Source organism: Lampris incognitus, chromosome 5, assembly GCF_029633865.1.
Source record: "Lampris incognitus isolate fLamInc1 chromosome 5, fLamInc1.hap2, whole genome shotgun sequence".
NCBI classification, from domain to species: domain Eukaryota; kingdom Metazoa; phylum Chordata; class Actinopteri; order Lampriformes; family Lampridae; genus Lampris; species Lampris incognitus.
In genome coordinates, this window is record NC_079215.1 from 47,847,531 (window position 1) to 47,872,949 (window position 25,419).

At 50.9% G+C, this 25,419-nt stretch overlaps 1 protein-coding gene across 1 annotated transcript in view; it reads left to right on the top strand.

Annotated features, from left to right (window-relative positions):
• jpt1a (Jupiter microtubule associated homolog 1a) overlaps positions 1 to 25,419 on the top strand; it is a 68,434-nt gene that overhangs the window by 23,454 nt on the left and 19,561 nt on the right. Inside the window, exon 2 of the mRNA XM_056280261.1 lies at positions 12,236 to 12,378. Coding sequence (XP_056136236.1) covers positions 12,236 to 12,378 — 143 coding nt within the window. The remainder of the gene's footprint in view (positions 1 to 12,235; positions 12,379 to 25,419) is intronic.

Below are 25,419 nucleotides of genomic sequence, written 5' to 3' on the forward strand. Positions count from 1 at the left end.
GTTGCAAATGTAGGTGCATCTAAATAACAGACAGAGTCGGGCTGTGTGCCTTAGTAACATTTATTCACCGGCTGTCCCCATAACAAAACTGATGCATGTTACATAAGGCAAGTATACATAAATCAGTGCCCCCAGGGGGAGCTGTTGGCTGCATAACATTACCCTACAACACCCCCCTCCTTTCGTAGAATACAATACCAGACAAGATAATGTATTGGCCATTAGAACATTAATGCTCATATCCCAATATTAAAATAGTGCATCAAGAAGAGACAGCAAGTCAATATCAACCAAAACCAGAACAATAACAACAAAATGGTAGCATCAGAACATTCACAAAACCACTGAATAAGAACATTAGAAGTGAACGTCACAGTTTTTTTAATTAAATGTCCACAGTCCAGTGTGTGTTTTAAACACTGTCCACTGTCCCGCATGTGAGTGTGTGTGTGTGTGTGTGTGTGTGTGTGTGCGTGTGCGCGTGTCAATCTCAGCACTGTGTATGACCTAGAGGTCAAGTCTTTCTGGAGGCTTAATCTGCCTCCCGCTCTGGGAGAAGGCCCGGCCCTGTAACTCACAGCATGGTGTGGTCACAGCCTGTGGGGGAGATGGCGGCGACCTCGGGGATGACGACCTTGGAGACATTACAGGGCTGCTGACGACTTCCTCCGCGCTGCCCCCGCTCACATGGCCCCCTTCAGCTGCACACGCGCCCACAGGCTGCTCCGGTGGCCGTTCTGTGTGGGCTGACGGCTGTGGAGGGTCAACCTCCGCTGGTCGGAGATCAACCCTGTTGCGACGGTACGTGGTTCCCTCCACGTTGACGAGATAGGACCGCGGTCCCACCTGCTGCAGGCATACACCTCCCCTCCATCGGCCTGTCCTGTCACCCGGGATTGGTTTCATCCTGACAGGCTGGCCGACGTTTAGCTCTGGCAGATCCCTCGCAGTTTTGTCATATGTGAGCTTCGCTGCCTGATGCTTCACCCTCAGCTTGTCTGTGACCCCCGTGATGATCTGAGATGCTAGCAGCTGGTCGGCCACAGGGAGAGGAGTTCTCAGTCTCCGTGACATCAGCCGTTTTGCTGGGCTGCAGCGCATGCCCTCAGTGGGCCTGTTTCTCCAGTGTAGAAAAGCCTTCCAGGGGTCTTCGTGGGCCCGGTCTGCTTTTCTGTATAGGCCTTTCACAATCTTCACTGCAGACTCTGCTTTGCCGTTAGCTTTTGGGTGTCTCGGGGAGGACATGACATGTTCGAAGCCCCACTCCCTCGCAAACGCCCGAAACTCTCCACAATCAAACGGCCCTCCACAGTCGGACATGACCCTGTCAAGGATACTGTACCGTGCAAACTGCGCCTTGCACCTTTGAATGGTCGTTTCTGCCGACAGGTCTGGGAGTAGATAAATCTCCCAGAAGTCTGAATAGTGATCCACCATGAGCAGGAAGTCCTGCCTTGCGTAACTGAACAAGTCCGTGCTCACCAGCTGCCAGGGATGTGTGGGGAGCGGGTGTGACATCATAGTCTGTTTCGTTACACACTGAGCACTGCTGCACATAGTCTTTGATTTCCCCCTGCATATTTGGCCAGTAGAGAGTATCCCAGGCCTGTCTATAGCAAGCCTCACCCCCCACGTGGTTGTAGTGGATCCGTTTCAGCATCTCAGGACGCATAGCTTTCGGAATGATGACCCGCTGGCTCCTAAAAAGCACACCGTCCTGTGCGCTTATTTCATCTCTGATGGCCCAGTATTCTCTGACGGCTATGGGGCTCTCCTCTTTGCGTTCTGGCCATCCCTCCAGCACGACCGACTTGAGTGTTTGAAGGCACACATCCTCCTCTGTGTGTTTTCGAATCTGTGCGAGGCGTTGGCTGGTGACGTTTAGATAGTCTGTTTGCTGAGTGGCTGCCATGTCGTGCTGCATGCTTCAGACCATTTCACGTCTGTACTGAGTGTCCGTTCTCTGTGGCGGGGTGGTGGCTCTGCTGAGCGTGTCACTTACGTACATTTCAGGGCCTGGCTTGTATATCACCGTAAGGGAGTAGTTCTGAAGTGTGAGGAGCATGCTTTGAAGGCACTTTGGTGCACTGAGAAGGGGCTCAGGGGCAGTGGTTGGTCTCTGCAGTCACATCACCCCTCCCATATAGGTAGTAGTGGAAGCGTTGACAAGCGAATACGATGCTCAGGCACTCCTTTTCAATCTGTGCGTAGTTTTGCTCCGTCTGGTTCAGCACGCGGGAGGCAAACGCGATCGGCTGCCCCCCCTGAAGCAGGCAGCAGCCCAAACCGGTCTGACTGGAGTCACTCTGTATGGTGACTGGCTTGCTGACATCATAGTAACGTAGTACTGGCACCGTCATGACCAGCATCTTGATTTCCTTCATAGCAGCATCATGTTTGGGCAACCAGTGCCACGGCACATCTTTGTCCAGCAACCTTCTCAGCGGTTCACACACCTCTGACAAGCGGGGCATGAACCTCGATAAATAGTTAACAAAGCCGACACACCACTGAACGCCTTTTGCATCCGTGGGGTTTGGCATGTCCAGGACTGCCCTGACCTTCTCGGGATCAGCTTTGAGGCCCTCCACCGACAGTATATGGCCGTGGAAGCGGACCTCCCTCACATGAAACTGTAGCTTTTTTATATTCAGCCTCAGCTTCACTTCCCTGCATCTGTCCATCAGAGCAATGAGGTTTGCGTCGTGGTCGCGAACGGCCTCCTCCTCCGTGTCCCCACAGCCGACTATGAGGATGTCATCAGCTATGGGCTCAATCCCTTTCAAACCGGCCAGCAGCTCATGTTGTCTCCTCTGGTACAGCTCCGGTGCAACTGACATGCCGAAAGGGAGCTTCAGCCATCGCTTTCTACCCCACGCTGTCCAGAACGTTGTCATCAGGCTGCTCTCCTCATCAAGGCGACACTGCAAGAATGCGTTGCGCGCATCCACCGGGGTGAAGATACGTGCCTTACACAGCTTGTACAGCACGTCATCTAAAGTGGGCATGAGGTAATGGGACCCTTTCAGGGCTCGGTTAAGTGGCTTGGGGTCGATGCAAAGCCTCAATTTGTCCGGCTTCTTCACTATGACCAGATTGCTAATCCAGTCTGTGGGCTGAGTGACTGTGGTTAAGTGTCCATCCTTTTCATATTGGTCCAGCTGCGCCTTAACAGCTGCCTTGAGGGCCCCCGGGACATTTCTTGGTGCGCACTGGACAGGGGCCACAGTGCTATCCAACTCGAAGTGAACATCACCCAGCAGTGACTCGACTGGGCTGGTGAACACGTCATTGTAAGTGTTAATGAGACAGTTAGCTCACCTGTCTTGCAGTGCTCCACTTTATTCCGCTCTTCGGGAATGGTGAAGCATATCAAGCCAAGTCTCTTGCATGTCTCCCCTGAAAGCAAGGGCTTCTGGCTGGTGCGCACGACCTCAAAGTCCAGTCTGTGCATCTTGCCCCTGATGATACACTGTGTGCTGTACACGCCCATTGAGCTCATCCACTCACTGTTGTAGAGTCTCAGCCTGATGAGACTTTTCTGAAGAGGCGCTCTAGGTGCCAGTCTCATTTTGTCTTTCAAGCTCATCACGGTGCAGGTGGCTCCAGAGTCAAGCTGGCACCTCTGGACCCCTCTGTGCAGTGGCAGGTTTACAAACCACTTTTTCCTTTGAGTGTTCACAGCCCCCACGCTCTCAGCCGTGTACACATCCCTCTCATCGCGGTTGCTGTCCTCCGGGCCCCTTAGCAGCGGGTCATCCACAGCGTTCAACTGACATGCTTGCTGGCCTCTTTTCATGCATACTTTGGCAAAGTGATTGGCAGTGCCACACAAGTGACATGACTTTCCAAATGCGGGGCACAGGTCTCGTCCCCGTCTGTGTGGTCTGCCACAGTACTTGCATTCACCTGTGCCTCTCTGTGGCTGTGCAGATGTGTTGGTGGGCTCGGATGGCCTGCTGGTAGGTCTCCGTCCTGGTCACTGCCCATGTGCTACATTGATGCTCTCCCCAGGCACAGAGCTGCTAAGTGACATGGATTTTTACTTATTGTCCAACACCTCCGCTGCACGGCAAATGTCAATAGCTCCCTCCAACTTAAGCTCCTTTTCTCTTAGCATGCGTCGTCTGGCACCCTCATCAGTTGTTCCAAGAACAAGCCTGTCCCTTATGAGCTCGTCTCTTATAGCTCCATATTCACATGTGGCAGCCTTTTCTCTCAGTCTCGTGACAAAAGCATCCACAGGTTCTCCTTCCTCTTGTTTAAGGTTGTCAAAAACATACCTCTCAAAGATGACGTTTTTGGTAGGTGTAAAGTATTCCCCCAGTTTGTCGAGTATTGCTCCCGCGTCTTTCTGCTCTTCCGCTGTGAGTCCCAGGTTGTGCATGTAAACATGGAGGCATTCCTTCCCCATTAGCCTCCTGAGCGTTGCTGCCTGCACCGGATTCTCTGCCTTGTCGATCCCGGTCGCAAGCAAATAATCCTCAAACTATGATAGAAAGCTAGCCCAGCTGCTGTGAAGATCCCGAGTCATCTTCATGGGCTCTGGCGGCGGAATATTGGAAGCCATCATCTTGGCGCGATGCTAATGCTAGCAGGCTAACTGAAACTTCTAACTACGCTTAGTAAAACAAATAAACGCATGCTGTTCAAGCAACAGGCAACGTAAGACTCACTTTGGGTTCCAATACAGCTTCTGACACCATGTTGCAAGTGTAGGTGCATCTAAATAACAGACAGAGTCGGGCTGTGTGCCTTAGTAACATGTATTCACCGGCTGTGCCCATAACAGAACTGACACATGTTACACAAGGCAAGAATACATAAATCAGTGCCCCCAGGGGGAGCTGTTTGCTGCATACACATTACCCTACAACAGTAGCTTCAGGAATGAGCGTGCAAGAAATGCAATGGTCTTGAGACGCCATATTTTGTCATAGGTAGACAAGAATATTAATTACTCTATTTCATGGAAAATCCTCACGAAGAACAATGCCTATTCAATTAACAGCAAAAGATGTAGCCTATGCTTGGCAGAGAAATATTTTATTTGCAAGCCTGATATATCCACCGTGAACAGTAGAAATTATTTGGCCACCAGAAATATATCTGCTTTGCAATTACAAGTAAACCAATGTCTTCATTATCCCCCCCACTCCATTAGATGATACACATGTGATGTTTATTAGATGTTATATTTTAATTGTCTGCCCTTCCAATTGTGCCCCAACACCACTCCACTATATCTACTACTACGTCCAGCTGCTTCCGTTAGGGGTCACCACAGCGGATCATCTGTTTCCATTTCTTCCTGTCCTCTGCATCTTCCTCTGTCACACCAGCCACTTGCATTTCCTCCCTCACCACATCCATAAAACTCCTCTTTGGCCTTCTTCTTTTCCTCTTCCCTGGTAGCTCCATGTTCAGCATCCTTCCCCCAATATACCCAGCATCTCTCCTACACACACATGTCCAAGCCATCTCAATCTTGCCTCTCTTGCTTTGTCTCCAAACCGTCCAACCTGAGCGGTCCCTCTAATATAATCATTCCTAATCCTGACCTTCTTCGTCACTCCCAATGAAAATCTTAGCATCTTCAACTCTGCCACCTCCAGCTCCGCCTCCTGTCTTTTCGGCCACAGTGTTAGGGTTTGCACCCGACCCCAAGAGCACAAACACAGAAGGCACAATATAGCGGGACCAACAGGCTAATTTATTGAAGAGAAAACTCAGGAAGTCCACTCTCACCAGGAAACGCGAAGTCCACCTTTAAACCGGGAACCGTGGAGTCGCCCTTTAATCCGGGAACAGTGGAGTCGGCCCTTAATCCAGGCAGGAGGGGGGGGGGTAAACAGGAGGATACCAAAGGAGAACGGAAAATCACAGCAACGCTGGAGTGAAGAAATCCTCTTCGTAAACGGAAAGCAGCGCACAGGGGAAGGGGAGCAACGAGGAAGGTCCAACAGAGAAATCTCCAGGGAAGATCCAGGTAAGTAAACAAACTTCGATGAGCAGGACAAGCACAAGTACTCTCCCAGGGAACGGCACGAACTGGCAACAAGCTGAGAGTGACACAGCCAGATATAGGGAGGTGATTGCCAACAGGTGAGTGGAGGGGTAACGAGGAAACAGGCATCAGGTGGAGTTGGCAGAGCTCCGGGTACGCTTACACTGCAGAGCGGGTGTGGAGCGGGGAGACGTTGAGCCTTGGCCAAGGTTACACTGCAGAGCGGGTGTGGAGCGGCGAGACGTAACAGTACCCCCCCCTCTACGGGAGCCACCTGGCGACTGACCTGGCGCCCCCGGGTGGGCACGGTAGAAGTCGGCGAGGAGAGAGGGATCCATAATGAGCTTCCGCGAAATCCAACTGCGCTCCTCAGGTCCATAACCTGCCCAGTCCGCGAGATACTGGAACCCGCGGCCGCAGCGCCGGACTTTAAGCAGCCGGCGGACCTTCCATTGAGGATGACCATCTACAAATTCCGGAGGCGGAGGCTCAGGAACCGGGGGCATAAGAGGACTGCTGGAGACGGGCTTAACTCGAGAGACGTGGAAGACAGGATGAATGTGCATGGAGGAAGGCAGCTTCAGCCGAACAGCTGCCGGGCTCAGGACTTTCTGGACTTGAAAAGGACCAATGAAGCGGGGCGAGAGTTTCTTGTCGGTTGTCTGGAGGGGAACGTCCTTCGTGGACAGCCAGACCCTCTGTCCCTTCTTGTACTCCGGCGCAGGGGTACGTCGCCGGTCAGCCCCTCTGCGAGCGCGCTCCCTAGCCTTGAGCAGTGCTGTCCGGATGGTCCTCCAGACACGCTGACAGCGTCGCAAGTGGAGCTGTACGGAGGGAACGGCCACTTCATCCTGCTGTGGGTCGAACAGGGGAGGTTGATACCCCAGGGATGCCTCGAATGGAGAAAGTCCAGATGCAGAGCTGACCAGGGAATTGGTGGCGTACTCTACCCACGGTAGGTAGTCACTCCAGGTGGAGGGCTTGCTGTTACATACACAACGCAACGCTGTCTCCATGCTCTGGTTTGCCCTCTCGGTCTGACCATTTGTTTGGGGGTGGTAGCCCGAAAACAGACTTACTGTGGCTCCGATGCCTTTACAAAATGCACGCCACACTTGTGAGGTGAACTGAGGACCTCTATCGGAGACTACATCTGATGGCAGGCCATGAAGCCGGAAGACATGTTGCATCAAGAGGTCCGCGGTCTCAGCAGCCGAAGGAAGTTTGGGAAGGGCTATCAGATGGACGCCCTTGCTGAAACGGTTTATGACGGTGAGAACCAGTGTTTCCCCGAGAAGGTGGTAGTCCGGAAACGAAATCCAAAGCCACGTGAGACCAGGGGCGGCTAGGAATAGGGAGTGGCTGCAACAGACCAGATGGCGCCTGGTGAGAGGCCTTGCTGCGGGCGCAAACAGTGCAGGCCGCTACAAAGCTCTTGACATCCTCCCGTATAGTTGGCTACCAGAAGCGCCGAGCGATGAACGACTGGGTACGACTAACTCCTGGGTGACAGGAGAAACGACTGCTATGACCCCACTGAAGAACTCGAGACCGAACAGCATCTGGGACGAAGAGGCGACGGGGTGGCACGTTACTCGGAGCGGGTTGAGCACGTTGGGCAGTGCGAACAGCCGACTCAAGACCAAAAGTGACCACACCGACCACTCTAGCCGCAGGGAGGATGGGTTCAGGCTCTTCAAACGCGCCTTCCTTCAGGTGTAGCCGAGACAGGATGTCAGCCTTTACGTTGCATGTCCCAGGACGGTAAGTCAGAACATAGTTGAAACGACTAAGGAAGCCAGCCCACCGAGCCTGACGACTGTTGAGACGTTTGGCTGCCCTCAGGTGAGTCAAGTTCTTGTGGTCCGTCCAGATGAGAAACGGGTGCTCAGCGCCTTCGAGCCAGTGGCGCCATTCCTCCAGAGCAGCCACTACAGCCAGTAACTCCCGGTTTCCAACGTCATAATTCTGCTCGGCCGGCAGAAAAAGGCGCAAGGATGGAGTTTCTGGTCCTCAGCCAACCGCTGGGAGAGCACCCCCCCTACGCCTGAATCCGAGGCATCAACCTCTACCACGAATTGTCTCTTGGGGTCAGGATGGAGCAGCACTGGGGCCGAGGTGAACCTTGTCTTGAGGACTTGGAAAGCAGAGCTGGCAGCAGGAGACCAGATGAAGGGTTTGGCTGGGGAGGTCAACGCAGTAAGCGGTTCTGCCAGCTGGCTGTAGTTGCGAATGAATCTCCGGTAGAAATTTGCGAACCCTAGAAAACTCTGCAGCTCCTTACGGTTGGTAGGTTCCGGCCAGTCCACCACTGTCTGGACCTTGCGGGGATCTGCTCTGGTCCGTCCCTTCTCTACGATGAATCCCAAGTAATCCACAGAGGGGGAGTGAAACAGGCACTTCTCCGCCTTGACGTAGAGTTGGTTCTGGAGGAGGCGCTGCAGTACCCTGCGAACATGCTGGACGTGTTCCTCAAGAGACTGGGAGAAAATGAGGATGTCGTCCAGGTAAACGACGACAAACACATCCAACATGTCACGGAGTACGTCGTTCATAAACGCCTGAAACACTGCTGGTGCGTTTGTGAGTCCGAACGGCATCACCAAGTACTCATAGTGGCCTCAGGGTGTTTTGAAGGCGGTCTTCCACTCATCGCCTTCCCTGATTCGCACGAGGTGGTAAGCGCTCCTCAGGTCTAGCTTGGTGAAGATGGTCGCCTGTGAGAGAGGCTCAAAAGTCGAACTCATAAGTGGAAGCGGGTACTTGTTCTTAATGGTGATTGCGTTCAGTTGCCGGTAGTCAATACAAGGTCGAAGTCCCCCGTCCTTCTTCACAAAAAAGAACCCTGCAGCAACAGAGGAAGACGAGGGCTTGATGAGACCTGCAGCAAGGGACTCGGTGATGTACTCATCCATGGCCGCCTTCTCAGGGAGTGACAAGTTGTAGAGGCGGCTACTGGGAAGAGTAGCCCCAGGACGGAGATCAATGGCGCAATCATACGGGCGGTGAGGCGGGAGTGACTTAGCACGGGTCTTGCTAAATACCTCACCAAGGTCATGATACACAGGGGGCACGGAGGAGAGATCAGGAGGCAGGGGAGTAGGCGAGCTCAAAGGCGTAGCACTAGGAGCTGCACGAAGGCATTGGGCATGGCAAGTAGAGCCCCATCCAAGGACTGTGCCTGTGGACCAAGAGATGTGGGGTTCATGGTGTCTGAGCCAGGGGCGTCCCAAGATAACTGGATTAAGCGGGGAACGTATGATGTAAAATTGCATTGTCTCTGTGTGGTTACCTGCAACGGTGAGTAACGGGGACGGTCCGCTGTGTGATACAGGCTAATCTCCGGTCATCCAAGGCAAACGCATCAATGGGGGTCCCAAGAGACTCAAGGGGAATGTCTGCCTGCGAGGCAAAGTCAAGGTCCATAAAACTATCATCTGCTCCGGAATCAATCAGGGCTCCAAGGGAAAGTCTCTGGCCCGCCCAGACTAAAGCAATAGGAACAAGATGGCCGCGAGATTCGGACCCACGGGAGAAGGAAAGGCGGCTTACTAGGATCTCCCTTGGTCCTGGTAAGCCTAATCTTTTGGCCGTGAGGGACAGTCGCGGAGTCGGTGCCCCTTAAGACCACAGTACAGGCAAAGACCTGCCTTGAATCGGCTCTCCCGTTCAGCAGGAGTAAGTCTAGCACGTCCTACCTCCATCCGCTCTTCTACATCCCCAGGTGGCGTTGTCGCGAAAGAGTCAGAGGAGGGATTGGCCGGGGAAACGGGAACAGCGGTTCGGTCTGACGCAGAGGTAGTTCTGGGATTGAAGGAAGTTCCACGCAAGGCCTTCTCACGCTTTCTCTCCCGGATACGTCCATCAATGCGGATAGCGAGAGCAATGAGGTCATCCAGAGATGAGGGTTCTTCTCGGGTAGCAAGTTGATCCTTCACCGCCTCGCTCAATCCTCTACGAAAAGTGGCACGCAGGGCCTGGTCATTCCATCCGCTCTCAGCGGCAGCCAGGCGGAAGTCGACGGAGTAATCTGTGACGCTGGCGCCGCCCTGCTGGATGTTATTCAGTCGTGAGTCAGAATCCCGACCGCTTACCGGATGGTGGAAAACCTTACGTAGCTCTGCGACAAAGTCTCTATAAGAGTTACAGTAGCTGGCCCCCATGGACCAAGAAGACGTAGCCCACTGCGCTGCTCGACCACTGAGCAGGTTGGTCACGTAAGCGATCTTAACAGCATCACTGGAGAACACGGTGGGCTGGTGTGTGAAAACAAGCTCACACTGCATAATGAAGGTAGAGCAAGTTTCAAAGTTACCGTCAAATGGGCGTGGACTGGTAATGATGGTTCCACGGGGTAAATAAACAGGAACCGGAGGATCTACTGGAGCGGCGGCCACAGGGGGCGCACTTGCTGGCGGTACAGGCTGGTTCAGCTGCTGGTTGGCAAGAGCTGCTGAAATGGTCTGCAGTTGTTGTATGATCTCTGCCTGCTGACTCGCCATCGCCGCCTGCTGGACAGCTAAAGCTTCCACAGAAGCTTGCAGGGGTTGAACTTGAGACCCTGCACAGCAACCGAAGCCTCTTGTAATTGCTGGGAATGGGCGTTGGTAATCTGAATTTGTTTTACTAGGGCTGCTTGCACCGGATTGGCTGTGGGTGTGCCGTCTGTGCTGGCTGGGGTCGTCATGGCCAGTTCGTACTGTTAGGGTTTGCACCCGACCCCAAGAGCACAAACACAGAAGGCACAATATAGCGGGACCAACAGGCTAATTTATTGAAGAGAAAACTCAGGAAGTCCACTCTCACCAGGAAACGCGAAGTCCACCTTTAAACCGGGAACCGTGGAGTCGCCCTTTAATCCGGGAACAGTGGAGTCGGCCCTTAATCCAGGCAGGAGGGGGGGGGGTAAACAGGAGGATACCAAAGGAGAACGGAAAATCACAGCAACGCTGGAGTGAAGAAATCCTCTTCGTAAACGGAAAGCAGCGCACAGGGGAAGGGGAGCAACGAGGAAGGTCCAACAGAGAAATCTCCAGGGAAGATCCAGGTAAGTAAACAAACTTCGATGAGCAGGACAAGCACAAGTACTCTCCCAGGGAACGGCACGAACTGGCAACAAGCTGAGAGTGACACAGCCAGATATAGGGAGGTGATTGCCAACAGGTAAGTGGAGGGGTAACGAGGAAACAGGCATCAGGTGGAGTTGGCAGAGCTCCGGGTACGCTTACACTGCAGAGCGGGTGTGGAGCGGGGAGACGTTGAGCCTTGGCCAAGGTTACACTGCAGAGCGGGTGTGGAGCGGCGAGACGTAACACACAGTCTCCAAACCATATAACATAGCTGGTCTCACAACCATCTTGTAAACCTTCCCTTTAACTCCACTGTATGATATACGTAAATTGCCCCATTTGACGTTATATTGTAGTATTTTAAATGTATACGTTTTCAGCAGTGCCCTGGCCTTTTAAATCCTTGCGTTTTCAAAACAAGCCCCAGCCCCTACCCTATTGGTTGTAATGTTTTCTATCCCACCATTGGTTGCTGTGCATCTTAACAAACTACCCCAGGGGTAGGCAATCTTATCCAGAAAGGGCCAGTGTGGGTGAAGGTTTTTGTTCCAGCCAAGCAGTTACACACCTAATCCCACTAATCAACCAGTGGAGTCTTTGCTGAGGATCTTGATTAGGAAACATAGGTGTGTAATTGCTTGGTTGGAACAAAAACCTTCACCCACAGTGGCCCTTTCTGGATAGGATTGCCCATCCCTGACCTACCCCATTGGTTGTAATATTTACAATGTTTTCTATCTTCTCATTTGTTGCTGTCCACCGTAATCAGGGGCATGACGTGGGGCAACATAATATTTATTGACTGTGTGTTTTTCTTTTTTGTTTAATCACATTGGCAGCTGATGAGTGCATGACGCACAAAACAAGTTGTACTGAAATGCATTAAAATTTTTCTCCTACATCTATCTTAATATCCTGCTCCTCATTTGGTGAGCACTTTTATCAACAAAACCATTGATGGTTTATGAAAAAAAACCGCTATATATATATATACACACACAAACACACACACATAGTCAATACATTCTAGGAACCCTTTTAACCAGACAGTTTTGCTAACCTTGTTTTTTATCTATAATATGACCAAATGTAATTATTTCCACTGTTTCTGATCTCTCTCTCTCTCTTTTCACACTGCTTCTTTTTGCTCTCCTATCAGGGTTTTGCGCCCCCCAGGTGGTGGCTCCAACATTTCTTTTGGCACAGATGAGGAGAAGCTGCCCGTTCGAAAAAACAAGATGGCCTCTAGTGTTTTTGCTGAGCCTGAGGACCCCTATGCTCATCGAAGAAACAACCCACCTGGTACAGTCTACCTGATCACACACACCACTCTATGGCCCACTACTGTAGTGTGACACTAGGATTGCCAACTCCTTGAAATGGAAATAAGGAAAAGGGGACAGGGACGGGAGTTGGATGGATGGGGCGGCGTGGGCATAACAAATATAATGTGCCTTACACTACACACACACACACACACACACACACACACACACACACACACACACACACACACATATATATATATAATAAGGAACGATTCCTTATTTTAAGGAACGGTTGGCAACCCCATGTTACACTGTCCTAACTGTATTCGACACATGCGAGCGTCACCGACAAAATCACTTTGATTGCTTTATGTCTGTTTGGAATGTACCAAGTGGCCATGAGGGGCGCAGCGTGCAATGGCACCCCGTTTTGAGTGGAACTTTTGTCAGACCCTCAGTTTCTATTTACTTCTTGTAGCTCGCATTGAAAAGTGCTGTGTCATAGATGCGGGACATCTCCAGTCTAATCTCGAGGGCACAGCTGCTGGGTACATCGTTTGTTCACATGACGGTATCAGTGTGGACAGAGAGCGTCCGATGCAAAGCGATGGTCGGACGCTCGCGCACGGTTAGGACACAATGTGAGAAATAGCCCCTACAGTTTTGATTTTTTTCCAAGTTTCGTAGTTTTAAATGAATTCGCTTTTTGACTAAGTTGATCCAGTTACTGCCTTAGACTACCTGCTTTATCTACCATCTGAAAACAAAAATAACTTGTCTAAGTCGCCTTTATCTTCTTCTCTAAGCACCTAGGTACTGTAAAATATGTTGCACCCCTTAACTCAGTCATCACAGTGTATTCAGTTTAATCAAATGGTCAATTCTTCTCCATTTCATTAGTTATTCACTCAGTAAATTCTCTTTTATTGACAACATCCTTCTTCAGGATTTTCCAAAAGCCGAGAATTCTTTAGACATTTAGAAAAATGTGTCCTGCCTCAAATCCTGGTCTGGATACAGTTTGTCAGAATCAAAAGGGGAAAAGGCATTGTCATGAATCTACTGAAGGAGTGAGAGCAATTTCCTTGACTGGTCAAGGAGAAACACCTTTTCTATAACTATATTCCCATAAAGGTTGTAAAACTTTGGAGGACCAGTTAGGAGTATGATGGCAGCCGCACACAAACATTGGTTCCCACAATGCTAATTTCAGATTAGCACTGTGCCCCCTGTAGTCTTCACCACTTCTGCAGTGTTTTGGACCGGTGAGTTCAGTAGATGCTTTGAGAAATATGTGTGCCAATGGCTACATTCCATCAAATTGTCAATAGCAGTTGTCATATTACCAATAACCCTACATTTAAGAGCAGGCATCACAAATAAGGCAACTCCCCTTCCTCTTTTACTGACCCTGTTTTGCCAAAACATTTTGTAGACCTCTAATCCATCCTGCAGTTCTTTATTATCCTTCCACCAAGTCTGTGAAATTACTATTACACTAAACCTTTGCTGAAACTATTGAAGGGTAATCTTTAATTTTGCAGAAGTGAATATAGAGACTCCTTCTGGTGAACTGAATCACCGAAAGCCCCTTCATTTCCACGTTGGAAGTGAACTTGTTTTCGGAATAATATTCACAATTAATGTACACGCTCTGGTAGAAGTGGGTCTCGGGATCAATGTCATGGTCTAACTCGTAAAGTTTGTGATCACTAAAGTCAAAAGACTTAAAATCTGTGTATTCACCCATTTTCGTATTCCACATTTGTCACTCACAAACAACATTGCCCCTTACAACACAACTAAAATAAATATATGATATTTCCCCACTATTCCACCTATCTACCATAATATTCATCATTATTCATTTATATTGCTCAAGATCTTTTATGTTTCTGATGTACAGGAGCTCAAGCAGGTGTCGTGACAACTTTCTCTTTCAGCTACACAACGTGCACCATTTATTCCTTCACCATTACAACAACAACAAAAACCCATGCAGCGGAAGTGTATCACTGTAAACCTAAACCGAGAAAACAGCAGCTGTAAAGAAACGTTCCTACTAGCTCAATAAGGGGAATTATGTATCCCCATAACCACTACACATGTCCCCCCAGAATTCGCCTTAATACGAAAAGTCAGTGTGGCGAGGGGGGCGGATCTCTCTGCTCCAACGGCTCCGCTGAACAGGAGCTGGGGGTTGGTTAACAGCAGGCAAAGCAGCAGAGTCCTCACAGCTGGACCGGGGAAAGGGAGGGGCTGGGGAAGCAGGGGGCGGCTCGCCGGGGGAGGGGGGCAGGGCCGGGGGGCGCCCCTGCCGTGGCGGCAGGACAAGACCAACAGGGCGGTCTAAGTCCAGGTGAGCAGGCTTGAGGCAGTCCACAGAAACCCGCTCCAGCCTGCTGCCAACCTCCACCACAAAGTGCTTATCTCCAGTGTCCCGTACTAGAAATGGGCCATTGTAGGGTGGCTGCAGGGGACCGCGGTGTGCGTCGTGACGGATGAAAACATATTCCGCCGACCGCAGCTCCATGGGGACATAGGACTGAGAGCCGCCATGCTGAGAAGTGGGGACCGGTGCAAAAGCCCTGGCTTACTCCTACAGCGCAGTCCGTTGGCAGCTGGCGGACCAGGGAGCTGTGGCGGTGGGAAGGAAATCCCCCGGGACCCGAAGCGGCTGTCTGTAGACCAGTTCGGTGGATGAGGACTGGAGGTCCTCCTTGGGGGCTGTCCTGAGCCCAAGCATGACCCAAGGCAGTTTGTCAACCCAGCGGTCGTCCTTGAGGGTAGCCCGCAATGCGGCCTTCATCGAGCGATGGAACCTCTTGACCAATCCATTAGCTTGAGGGTGATACGCTGTGGTGCGATGGAGCCTCACCCCTAAACCCGCAGCGATCTCCTCCCAGAGCGCTGACGTGAATTGCGGCCCTCTGTCCGAGGAGAGGTCAGATGGAGTGCCAAAGCGGGCGACCCAGGTTCTGATGAACGCTCGGGCAACCTCAGGCGCTGTCGTGGACGAAAGCGGGACGGCCTCTGGCCATCGCGTGGTCCTGTCGACCATGGTGAGCAGGTATGTGAACCCACGGGAGGGGGGTAGGGGGCCTACCAGGTCCACATTCACGTGGTCGAACCTCCTCTCAGGTACCGTGAAAAGTATCAGGGGCGCTTTGACGTGCCGGAGCACTTTGGAGCATTGGCACGCCACACAGGTGTCAGCCCAGCCCCTCACATCCTTTTTGAGTCCATGCCAAACAAACTTTGCCGCCACCAACCTCTGTGAAGGCTTTCTGCCAGGGTGAGACAGCCCATGGACTGCGTCGAAGACCCGCCGCCTCCAAGCAGTTGGAACGACTGGTCGGGGCTGACCCGTAGAGACGTCGCACAGGAGCTTGGCACTGGCGTCGTCGAAAGCCACATCCTCCAACTGCAGCCCTGTGACGGCGGTCCTGCATGCCTGCACTCCTGGGTCGGCGGCCTGGTCAGCCGCCAGCTGGCTGTAATCGAGTCCCAAATGGGCGGCACCAGCGATGGCCCGGGAGAGACGGTCAGCGACCGGGTTGGACTTCCCAGTGACATGGCTCACGTTGGTGGTAAACTCTGAGATGTAGGCCAACTGTCGCTGCTGGCGGGCTGACCACGGCTCTGCCACCTTGGCCATCGTGAACACCAGCGGTTTGTGATCGACGAAAGCCATGAACTGATGGCCCTCCAGTAGGAAACGAAAGTGCCTAACAGTGAGGAAAAGGCCAAGCAGCTCACGATCAAAGGTGCTGTATTTGCGCTCTCTCAGGTTCAACTGCCGGCTGAAGAAGGCAAGCGGCTGCCACGTGCCGCTCACCCACTGCTCGTAAACCGCGCCGACAGCGTAGTCCGAAGCATCCGTCGTGATGGCGATGGGCGCTCCAGACACAGGATGTGCCAGCATCGCCGCGTCAGCCAGGGCGGCCTTCACATCCTTAAAAGCCTTGTCCCTCTCTGCAGACCAGTCCACGGCGTGTTTGGGGGCTATGCCCTTCAGAGCCTCACATAGGGGGCGAAGGAGATCGGCAGCCTGGGGGATGAACCGGTGGTAGAGGACACCATGCCAATGAACTCACGGAGGGACTGGGCCGTGTGTGGGCATGGAAAGTCTGCGACAGCCTCCACCTTAGATGGAAGGGGGGCCGCCCCGTCCTTGGTGACCCGGTGGCCCAAGAAGTCGATAGTGCTCAGACCAAACTGGCATTTGGCTGGGTTAACTATCAACCCGTGCAGGCTGAGCCTCTCGAAAAGGGCTCTGAGGTGGGACAAGTGCTCGGACACGGAGGCGCTAGCGACCAGGATGTCATCCAGGTACACAAAGAGGAAAGGCAATTGTGGAAGACACCAGGTCCGTAACAGTCGCAAAGTTAAGGCTGGGTGACTGCAGTGCTTTTGAGAGCACATTGCATTGCGTGGGAACTCGTCGCATCAACAGGCATGGGAACAAAAAGTGGAAGCTTGTCATTGCTGTCATCAGAGTGTTTGCTCCCGTCCGCTTTCGTCATGTTTCACGGGCGTTGTGTTGGCTGATCTCTTCCATGGCATCCGACTATGGCCGGACTCGACGAAGCAGCAATCTTCGGGAGGGGGGCGGAGTCGGCTTGTGTTCGTCACATGAATGCGTCTCTGTGTGTGTCAGAAAAAGCAGTGGTTCGGAAAGGTTGAAAGGTTCTCCCTCCTGTTGCTGGGAATAACAGAATAGTTTGGTAGGGGCCGTTCTCCACGAAATTCAAACAGTTTCCTACACCAAGAATAGGATCTCGAGCTGCAGGTTGTAACACCACGGCATTGCCTGTTTCTCGCTGCTGAAGCTGTGGAGGCTCCATCTCTACATTGCCCACTTCTTGCAGAGATTGCTCTGAAATGTTGCCTGTCTCTGTGAGAGACACATCATCGTCCTGGCGCGATTCTTCATTTTCGTTCTCTTCAGCCCTATTGATTTTTTTTCTATTTGTAAAATAACTTAATAACGTGTTAACACGTTTGGACATTTTCAATTAGCCTCCCCTAGCTAGCTAACATGGTTCGCTTCAGATCGTTACATTGCCCCCAACGGCTCGTAGGTGTAATTACAGCAAATAATATTTGTATAATTTTTAATAACGTTATGTGATATATTAATTTAATTATTCTTTGTGAGTTGGGGGGGGGCAATTGTCCCCCTTTGCCCCCTCCCCCATAATGGCGCCCATGCCTGTGGCCTTCAATTTTTTTTGCATGCTTTAGCACCTCAATTTGTTTGTTTTCTGCTCACAAATTTAATGATGATGTTCGGCCTGTTGTTTTGTTTTTGTGGTGTGGTGTGACAAGCAGCTATGTTGTTACTATCCATATGAATATCTTTGCTATTAAAAAATTTAATGACTGGCTGCTCCAGTGTGTACAATTCACCTCTTAGCACATCATCTCCCCGCTTGTCTCCTGCTGTGATCTGTGCATATGAGCAGTGAGTTGTGTTGGAAAGGCTCCATTCACAAAGCTGATGATTGACAGATCATGGCCCCGCCCCCAAGACCAGAAGCATTCTGGGCTAGCCTCCCAACGGAGACAAGAGAGAAAGTTTGCTACTAGCCTAGCAATATTATGTTTACAGACAAGAAGACGATCTAAGTTGGAGTTTGTTTTTTGATCTATGCATGTGTGCGTCAATGAGGATATGTAAGTCCCCCCCCCCTTGTCCTTAGTGCACAACAGTGACTTGTTATTTGCTGAGATAACGTTAGCCAATTTTACGTTGTTTAGATTAGCTGTAAGTGTCCGCTAGCAACAGAGCTGTTAGCCTCCTTTCGTCACAGTATTTAGCTAGATCGTTCGGGACGTGTTATGGATCCTAGCCTATCGGGCCCGTTATTGATGTATTTGTTATGAGCGTTATTCTCTTTGTGTATGAGCTACATGTTTGGTTAGCTAGACTATATACTGAGCTTGACTATGTATACTTTCAGATCATCTGTTGTCGTCAGCTGTAGTCTAATAACGTTATAGCCTGATGTTTGACTTTGACTTGAATGTTAGATCTGTTCGTTTACTGATGGTAATATGATTTGTAATGTGTTACAGACCACACAGCATGTTAATAATTGCGAGACCAATGAAGAATGCCCATGCCTTTGTGCCTTGGAATAAAGTGGAGTAAACTATAATCTACACTCCGTGTACTGTGTCCTCACGGACACCCTGGGCTGAACGCTTGCTATACAAACAAACAACCACCGATACAGTCCTTAATAGTCCTCCCGAACATTTTTGGTCCTTCGAGCCGGATAGCAGCGCTTACCCCTACCATTTGAGATGGAGTATGATGAAGAACCTCGCCTGAGGTGTCTGACAACACGCCCACCACAACCTCTCAATGACTACGAGATGGACTATATAATCCAGAGACGTCGCGCCTCATCACCCACAGGCATGGCACACGACAGGCGTGGGCGAGAAGAGGTATGAAATTCTCAGACAGAGAGAGCTGCCAAGATGACACCCCCCAACTCTCCACATGCTTCACCCTACAGACACCAGGCCCGATGGAATGCTGCTCTCAATGAGTGGGACCCATATCATGAAGAAACTCATAGCAACTACGAAAGGTACGGTTCCGAACCCCAGCTAGCCCAAGGTCTTTGCAGAGAGGCACAGCATGAGGAGACCTACAGAGAATCCCTCTCATCTCACCACAACTTCCAGGAGGGAAGGGAGCTGCCAGTGAGGTTCCAAGATGAGCTCCAAGAAATCAGAAAGGAGAACCAGAGACTACGACAGTCACAACAAGACATGTATGCTGACCTAGCAGAGCTCCAGAAGGTCAGAGCTGACATCAAGAGGCTCGTAGAGGCTTCCAGTAGCCTGAGACCATTTCAGCATCCCCCTAGCAGCTCACCTTTCACCGACTCTTGGTCTAGACCTCCCCCCCTTCCTTCAAGGCCCAAGCCTGCTCCACCTGGCTACTCCCTCCCTCCACCATGCAATGAAGGACTGAGCGAGGATGAAGAGGAGTGGCCTGAGCCCCCTCCATGGCTTGAACCTGATGGCCAAGAGCAGCCTGCTGATGTCAAGCCTAAGTTGGAGCATCTGAATCAGAACTTAGCTGAGTATCAGCTGATGAGGGCCCAAGCCCATCCTCTTCAACCCCTGCCAATGAAGCGGGGCAGCCACCACGTGCCCTATAGCCCCCCACCTGCGATGGGATTTAGAGAGCCAGAGGACTTCGATTGTGAATATCATCCTCTCCCTACCCGCCAGTCCATCACACCACAACCCCAGCACCATCGACATGTCCCTTTCTTGCAGCCACCACCTCCCAAGGCTCACAGCTATCCAGCTGCCTACATGTCCCAACGGTCTCCAAGTCAGTACCAGCCTGGATACCCATCAGTTCACCCGCATCACTCACCATGGACGCAAAGAATGGAGTCACAATCTCTGGCCCAGACTCCCTACAGTCCAGCAACTGTAGCCAAGCAAACCTACAGGGGACCAAGACCAACCATCCCCAACTTCAGCCACCGTGACCCAAGTGAGTTTGCTCTCCTGAAGATAGCATTGGAGAACCTCCTGCCTGCCAATAGTACGGAGATGTTCAAATACCAGATCCTGGTGAATCACCTAGAGTTGGAGGAGGCAAAGCTGGTCACTGACTCCTACCTCAATTCTCCTGCATCCTACAGTGACACCTTGGCAGCCCTCAATGCAAAATTCGGCCAGCCCAATCAGATAGCTCTGAAGAAGATTGCCAGTGTCATGGACTTCCCCGATGTCCGGCGTGGGGACACCACAGCATTCAGAGGTTTGCCCTCCATGTCCAATCAATGGTCGGCCTACTGAAAACCCTGGGTCCTGACGGTGATGTGGAGCTCCGATGTGGGTCTTATGTAGCCCGCCTCCTGAGCAAGTTACCTCCGGAGCAACGAGCAGACTTCCATCGACATATGTTCAACCGGCCAGGGCCCACCTACACACTGCTTGACTTCTCGCAGTGGCTACAGCAGGGGTCAGGAACCTTTTTGACTGGGAGAGCCATAAAAGCCAAATATTTCTAAATATATTTCATTGAGAGCCATATAGTATTTTTAACGTATAATATTTAAATATGTCTTACTTTTAATGCGACTTCTGGTGCTGCATGGTTTTGCTGATGGCCTTGTAGTCTGGTTCATACATGGTGAGGTTGAGCTTCACGCAGGCGTTGAGGCTTCCATCAGTTAAACGTGAGCGTAGGTTGGTCCTAATGTTCCTCATATGCGAGAATGACTGCTCACATGCATATGTAGAGCCAAACATGGTCAATACGGCAATACTCACACGCTGCATTGTGTGGTATGTCACAGGAAGCTCGTTCCAAGTTTTAAGAATCAGCTGGTCTTCAGGTTGAAGATTTTTCATTTCTGTCCACATGTGTTCCCTCGCCAGCTCTGCTCGCTGTCACGCAAGACTTTCAAACTCTCCATTAAGTGACTTGAACTTACTCATCCACATGTCTGATGCCTTCAGGTCAGCAACTTCCAGCTCAAAGTCTCCGACAGAGACCCCGGGGATGCATGTCAGGTCGATTTTGTCCACTGCACACTCATGTGGATGAGTGATGAACTTGAAAAGACCAGTGCGCGCACGAAATTCTCCAAAACGTGCTTTGAATGACTGCAGGAGATTGGACGTAAAGCCAGCTAGCTGCTGGAGATCCAGATGTTGAGTGGAGTCACTTGCTAAGCATGCATCTCTAAATTGTTGCAGTCTTTCAAAGTGCAGAAGACGACCTGTTTCAATGTCCCTGAGAAAGACTTCCAGCTTGCTTTCAAATGCAAACACTGCTGGTTGAAGGGATGAGATTGTATTTCCAATACCTTGCATTTTCACATTGAGCTGGTTCAGATGGCCAGTTATGTCCACGAGATAGTGAAACTGCAGGAGCCAGTCAGTGTTGTCTAGCTCAGGATGCCTGACGCCTTTCATTTCAAGAAAAGTCCGGATTTCACTCAGGCAAGCTGCAAAACGGCTGAGCACCTTCCCCCTTGACAATCAACGCACGTTGCTGTGTAAAAGCAGACCGGGATAATGATTCACAACTTCTTCTAACAGAGCTTTAAACTGGCGATCATTTAAAGCTCGGGCAGCAATAAAGTTGACCACTCGAATGACCAGTGACATCACCTCACCAAGCTCCTGGCCACACGTCTGAGCGCAAAGCGCCTCCTGGTGCAGGATGCAATGAAAACTTAGGATGGCTCTCTTTTCATGTTCACGGAGAAGCGCTACAAATCCTTTGTTCTTCCCCAACATACAGGGTGCACCATCAGTACAGACAGAAATAAGCTTATCCATCGGTAGTTTTTTTTCTTTAGCAAACTCCATGAAAGACGTGAATAAATCCTCTCCTCTTGTTGTCCCTTTCATTGGCAAAACAGCCAAGCTTTCCTCACGCAGTGTGTCACCTGGAGCATACCGGGCAATTATACTGCACTGAGATAGATGGCTAACGTCTGTTGACTCATCTAACGCGAGAGAAAAGTATGTCCCGGCGTTTATGTCCTTAATTTGTGTTTCCTCGACTTGATTTGCCATCATGATGCTACGATCGTGCACAGTTCTTGCTGACAGGGGCGTGTCTTTTATTCGTTTGATTATCTTGTCTTTATTTGGGAAGTCATCAAACAGTTCATTGGCCACATCAAGCATGAGTGTTTTGGCATACTCGCCATCTGTGAATGACTTTCCATTCCTTACTATTGCCAAAGCCCCCGCAAAGCTAGCGGAATTCCCGTCACCTTGCTTGGTCCACACACGTAGTTGCTGCTGACTCGTCTGCACTCTCCGCTGTAGCTCCTCGCATGCCCTTTTCCTGCTGTCCCCCGCTGGATATTTCCATGCAAATGAAGCATGGTGCGTATCGAAGTGCCGCTTTATATTTGACCGTTTCATCGATGCAATTTTATCATTGCATATTAGACACACCGCAGATCCTGCTCTCTCCACAAATGCAAAGTCCTCTGTGCACGCAGCCTGGAACGCACGGTAATCATCGTCTTTTTTTCTTTTCGCCCTCTTTTCCGTTACAAGGGTTGAAGCGGATAAACTAGTTGGCTATCTGATAAAATTGATTTCTTCGCCTTTACAATGACCCGGACATGCTCGCGAGCCATTGGTTCCCGACCCGACCCACGGGTGACCCGTGAACCGTGAAATGTATCTTCAAAACTAATTTCTGTTTACTTTAAAATGACACAGTATTATTAAGAAATATCACAAGTATTTTAAAATCAGTTCCAAACTGATTTTTTTTTCAACTCAAAATTGTCTGGGAGCCATATGCCGTGACCGGAAGAGCCATATATGGCTCGCGAGCCATAGGTTCCCGACCGCTGGGCTACAGTATGAGTTATGGTGCCAAGACTTCGATGGGCAGTCAGCAGCCAAGGGGACAAAGGAGAAGCAAGTGCCAAAGTAAGAGGGTCGCCAGGGAAGGCGGTCCGTCACGGTCCTCCACGAAGCTGAAGAAGCGGAAGCCACTACCAGGCAGGAGGGCTCTACTAAGAAGAAAGCTAAAGCCAAGCCCCACTGCTCATTCTGCAACAATGCAGAACTCTACCTCAGTCAGTGCACAGAAGTGACAGAGCTGTCCAAAGAGCAACTCAAGGAGTGGATCCAGACCAACAGGAGATGCTGGCGCTGCGCGAAGCCCCACAGAGCCGCCCAATGCAACCTTAAGAAGCCCTGTGGCTTGTGCCAAGGGAAGCACCTGCAGGTTCTACATGAAGTCAATGCTACAGCACCTGGGGAGACAGCTGAGCCAACTAACAAGGAGAGTTGCCTGGTGAACACCGCTGAAATGCTGTACGTGGACAGACCAGCTCAAGGCAACCGTGTCCTGCTGAAGATCATCTGAGTGCTCCTGCACCATGGAAATCGTACCCTGGAGACCTACGCCATCCTGGACGATGGGTCTGAGCGTACCATGCTCCTCCCAGCAGCTGCAAGAGAGTTGGGTTTACAAGGGACACCCGAAGACCTAGCCTTAAGGACCATCCAGCAGGATGTCCAGACCTTCTGCGGCTCTTCTGTGTCCTTCCGCATCTCCCCAGCAGCTAAGCCCAAGACCAGCTTCCTCATCACAGAGGCATTCACCGCAACTTGTCTTGGCCTGGCCGACCAATCTTACCCGATGGACAGACTCCAGAAGCGGGGATTCATTGCCTGATGGGGTACACCAGCAGAGCTGTTCTCTGATCAGGGAACAAACTGCCAGGGAGGAGAGAGGGAACTACGTTAGTCCTTCACCGAGGTGTCTCCTGAGCTACAACGACAGCTTGCTAAGCAGAAGGTCACCTTCCACTTCAACCCCCATGCTGCACCCAACTTCGGAGGAGTCTGGGAGCGGGAGATCTGTTCTGTCAAGACTGCTCTATACACCACAGTGGGAGCCAATCTGTGACAGGAGAAGTACTTTGGACCATGCTTCTGGAAGTGGAAGGGATCCTCAACTCGAAGCCACTGGGCTACGTCTCTTCCAGTCTCACTGACCTTGACCCCATTACACTCAACGCCCTATTGATGGGCCGGCCTGACGGATCTCTACCCCAGATCGTCTATCCCAAGACAGAACTCATCAGTCGGCACCGCTGGAGGCACTGTCAGGTCTTAGCGGAACAGTTCTGGTCTAGTTTCATCAGGAATTATCTTCCCGGCCTGCAAACCTGCCAGAAGTGGTACTCCAATCCAGACGACCTCACTGAAGATTTTGTCGTGATGCTGGTCGAGCTGAACCTGCCACGAGCCCTTTGGCCCATTGGGCATGTCATCAAAGTACACAAGAGTGCTGATGGTCACGTCAGGTCAGCTGATGTGAGGATCAAGGACTGTGTCTACACCAGACCAGTAGCCCGGCTGGTTGTCTTGCCAGCCATTCCAGACAGTGAAGAAGAGCAGAACCTGAGTGCCTCAGCCCCCCCCCAGATCATAGAGTTTTGTTTACCGAGGCAGGAGCAGTGTCCAAGAGCTTCCACTGCAGCAGATTCTCAGAGCCGTATTCCACAAATTGGTGTGTATCTGGTACCCTTGTGACCACTATTCCTTCAAGGGAATGGAACCCCTGCAGAAACTGTTGCCCAGTGGTTTCCCGTGTGTGACATGAGAAGACGTCGAAGTTCAGTGGTTGTGGGTTTGAATTCTCTGCAGAATATCTGGAATTGTTCAGTGAACTTCGCTCCACTGTCAGTAACAACCGGGAGGTGAGATGACACTTCTTTAATATCTTTAAATGTCCATGGTCTGTGTACCAACTGACCATCTCCTTGTCCATCCGCCACTTTGATCATCGAGAGATTAAGTCTTGTACTGGTGAAGCACGATACTGGGTTCCTTGCCTGGTATGATGTGATGACACCTTTTCCATTACCGTATACGGTGGTGGAGATGCATGATCTGTACCACCAGCTGCACCCAGATGACTAAGATCTGGATGTTGCGGTGTGATTGGGATGGTGCTGTAGGTCGATTTACTAGGAGCCGTGGTGGCGGTTGTTGCTGTTCTCTTCTTGGCGGAGTCGAGTCCAGATCAGGATCCATCTGCATTTTGACACAGATACAGATGAGGATAGAACTGTCCCTGCCTTCGTTTTTCTGTCCCCGATGTTTGATTCTTTTAACCAGCATGTATGCAGTGCATCCGGAAAGTATTCACACCCCTTCACTTTCCCCACATTTTGTTATGTTACAGCCTTATTCCAAAATGGATTACATTCCTTTTTTTCCCTCATCAATCTACACACAATACCCCATAATGACAAAGTGAAAAAGGTTTTGTAGAAATTTTTGCAAATTTATAAAAAATAAAAAACTGAAATATTGCATGTACATAAGTAGTCACACCCTTTGCTATGACACTCAAAATTGAGCTCAGGTTCATCCTGTTTCCACTGTTCATCCTTGAGATGTTTCTACATCTTTATTGGAGAGCACAGTGGTCTCCATCATTCGTAAATGGAAGAAGTTTGGATCCACCAGGAATCTTCCTAGAGCTGGCCGCCTAGCCAAACTGAGCAATCAGGGGAGAAGGGCCTTGGTCAGG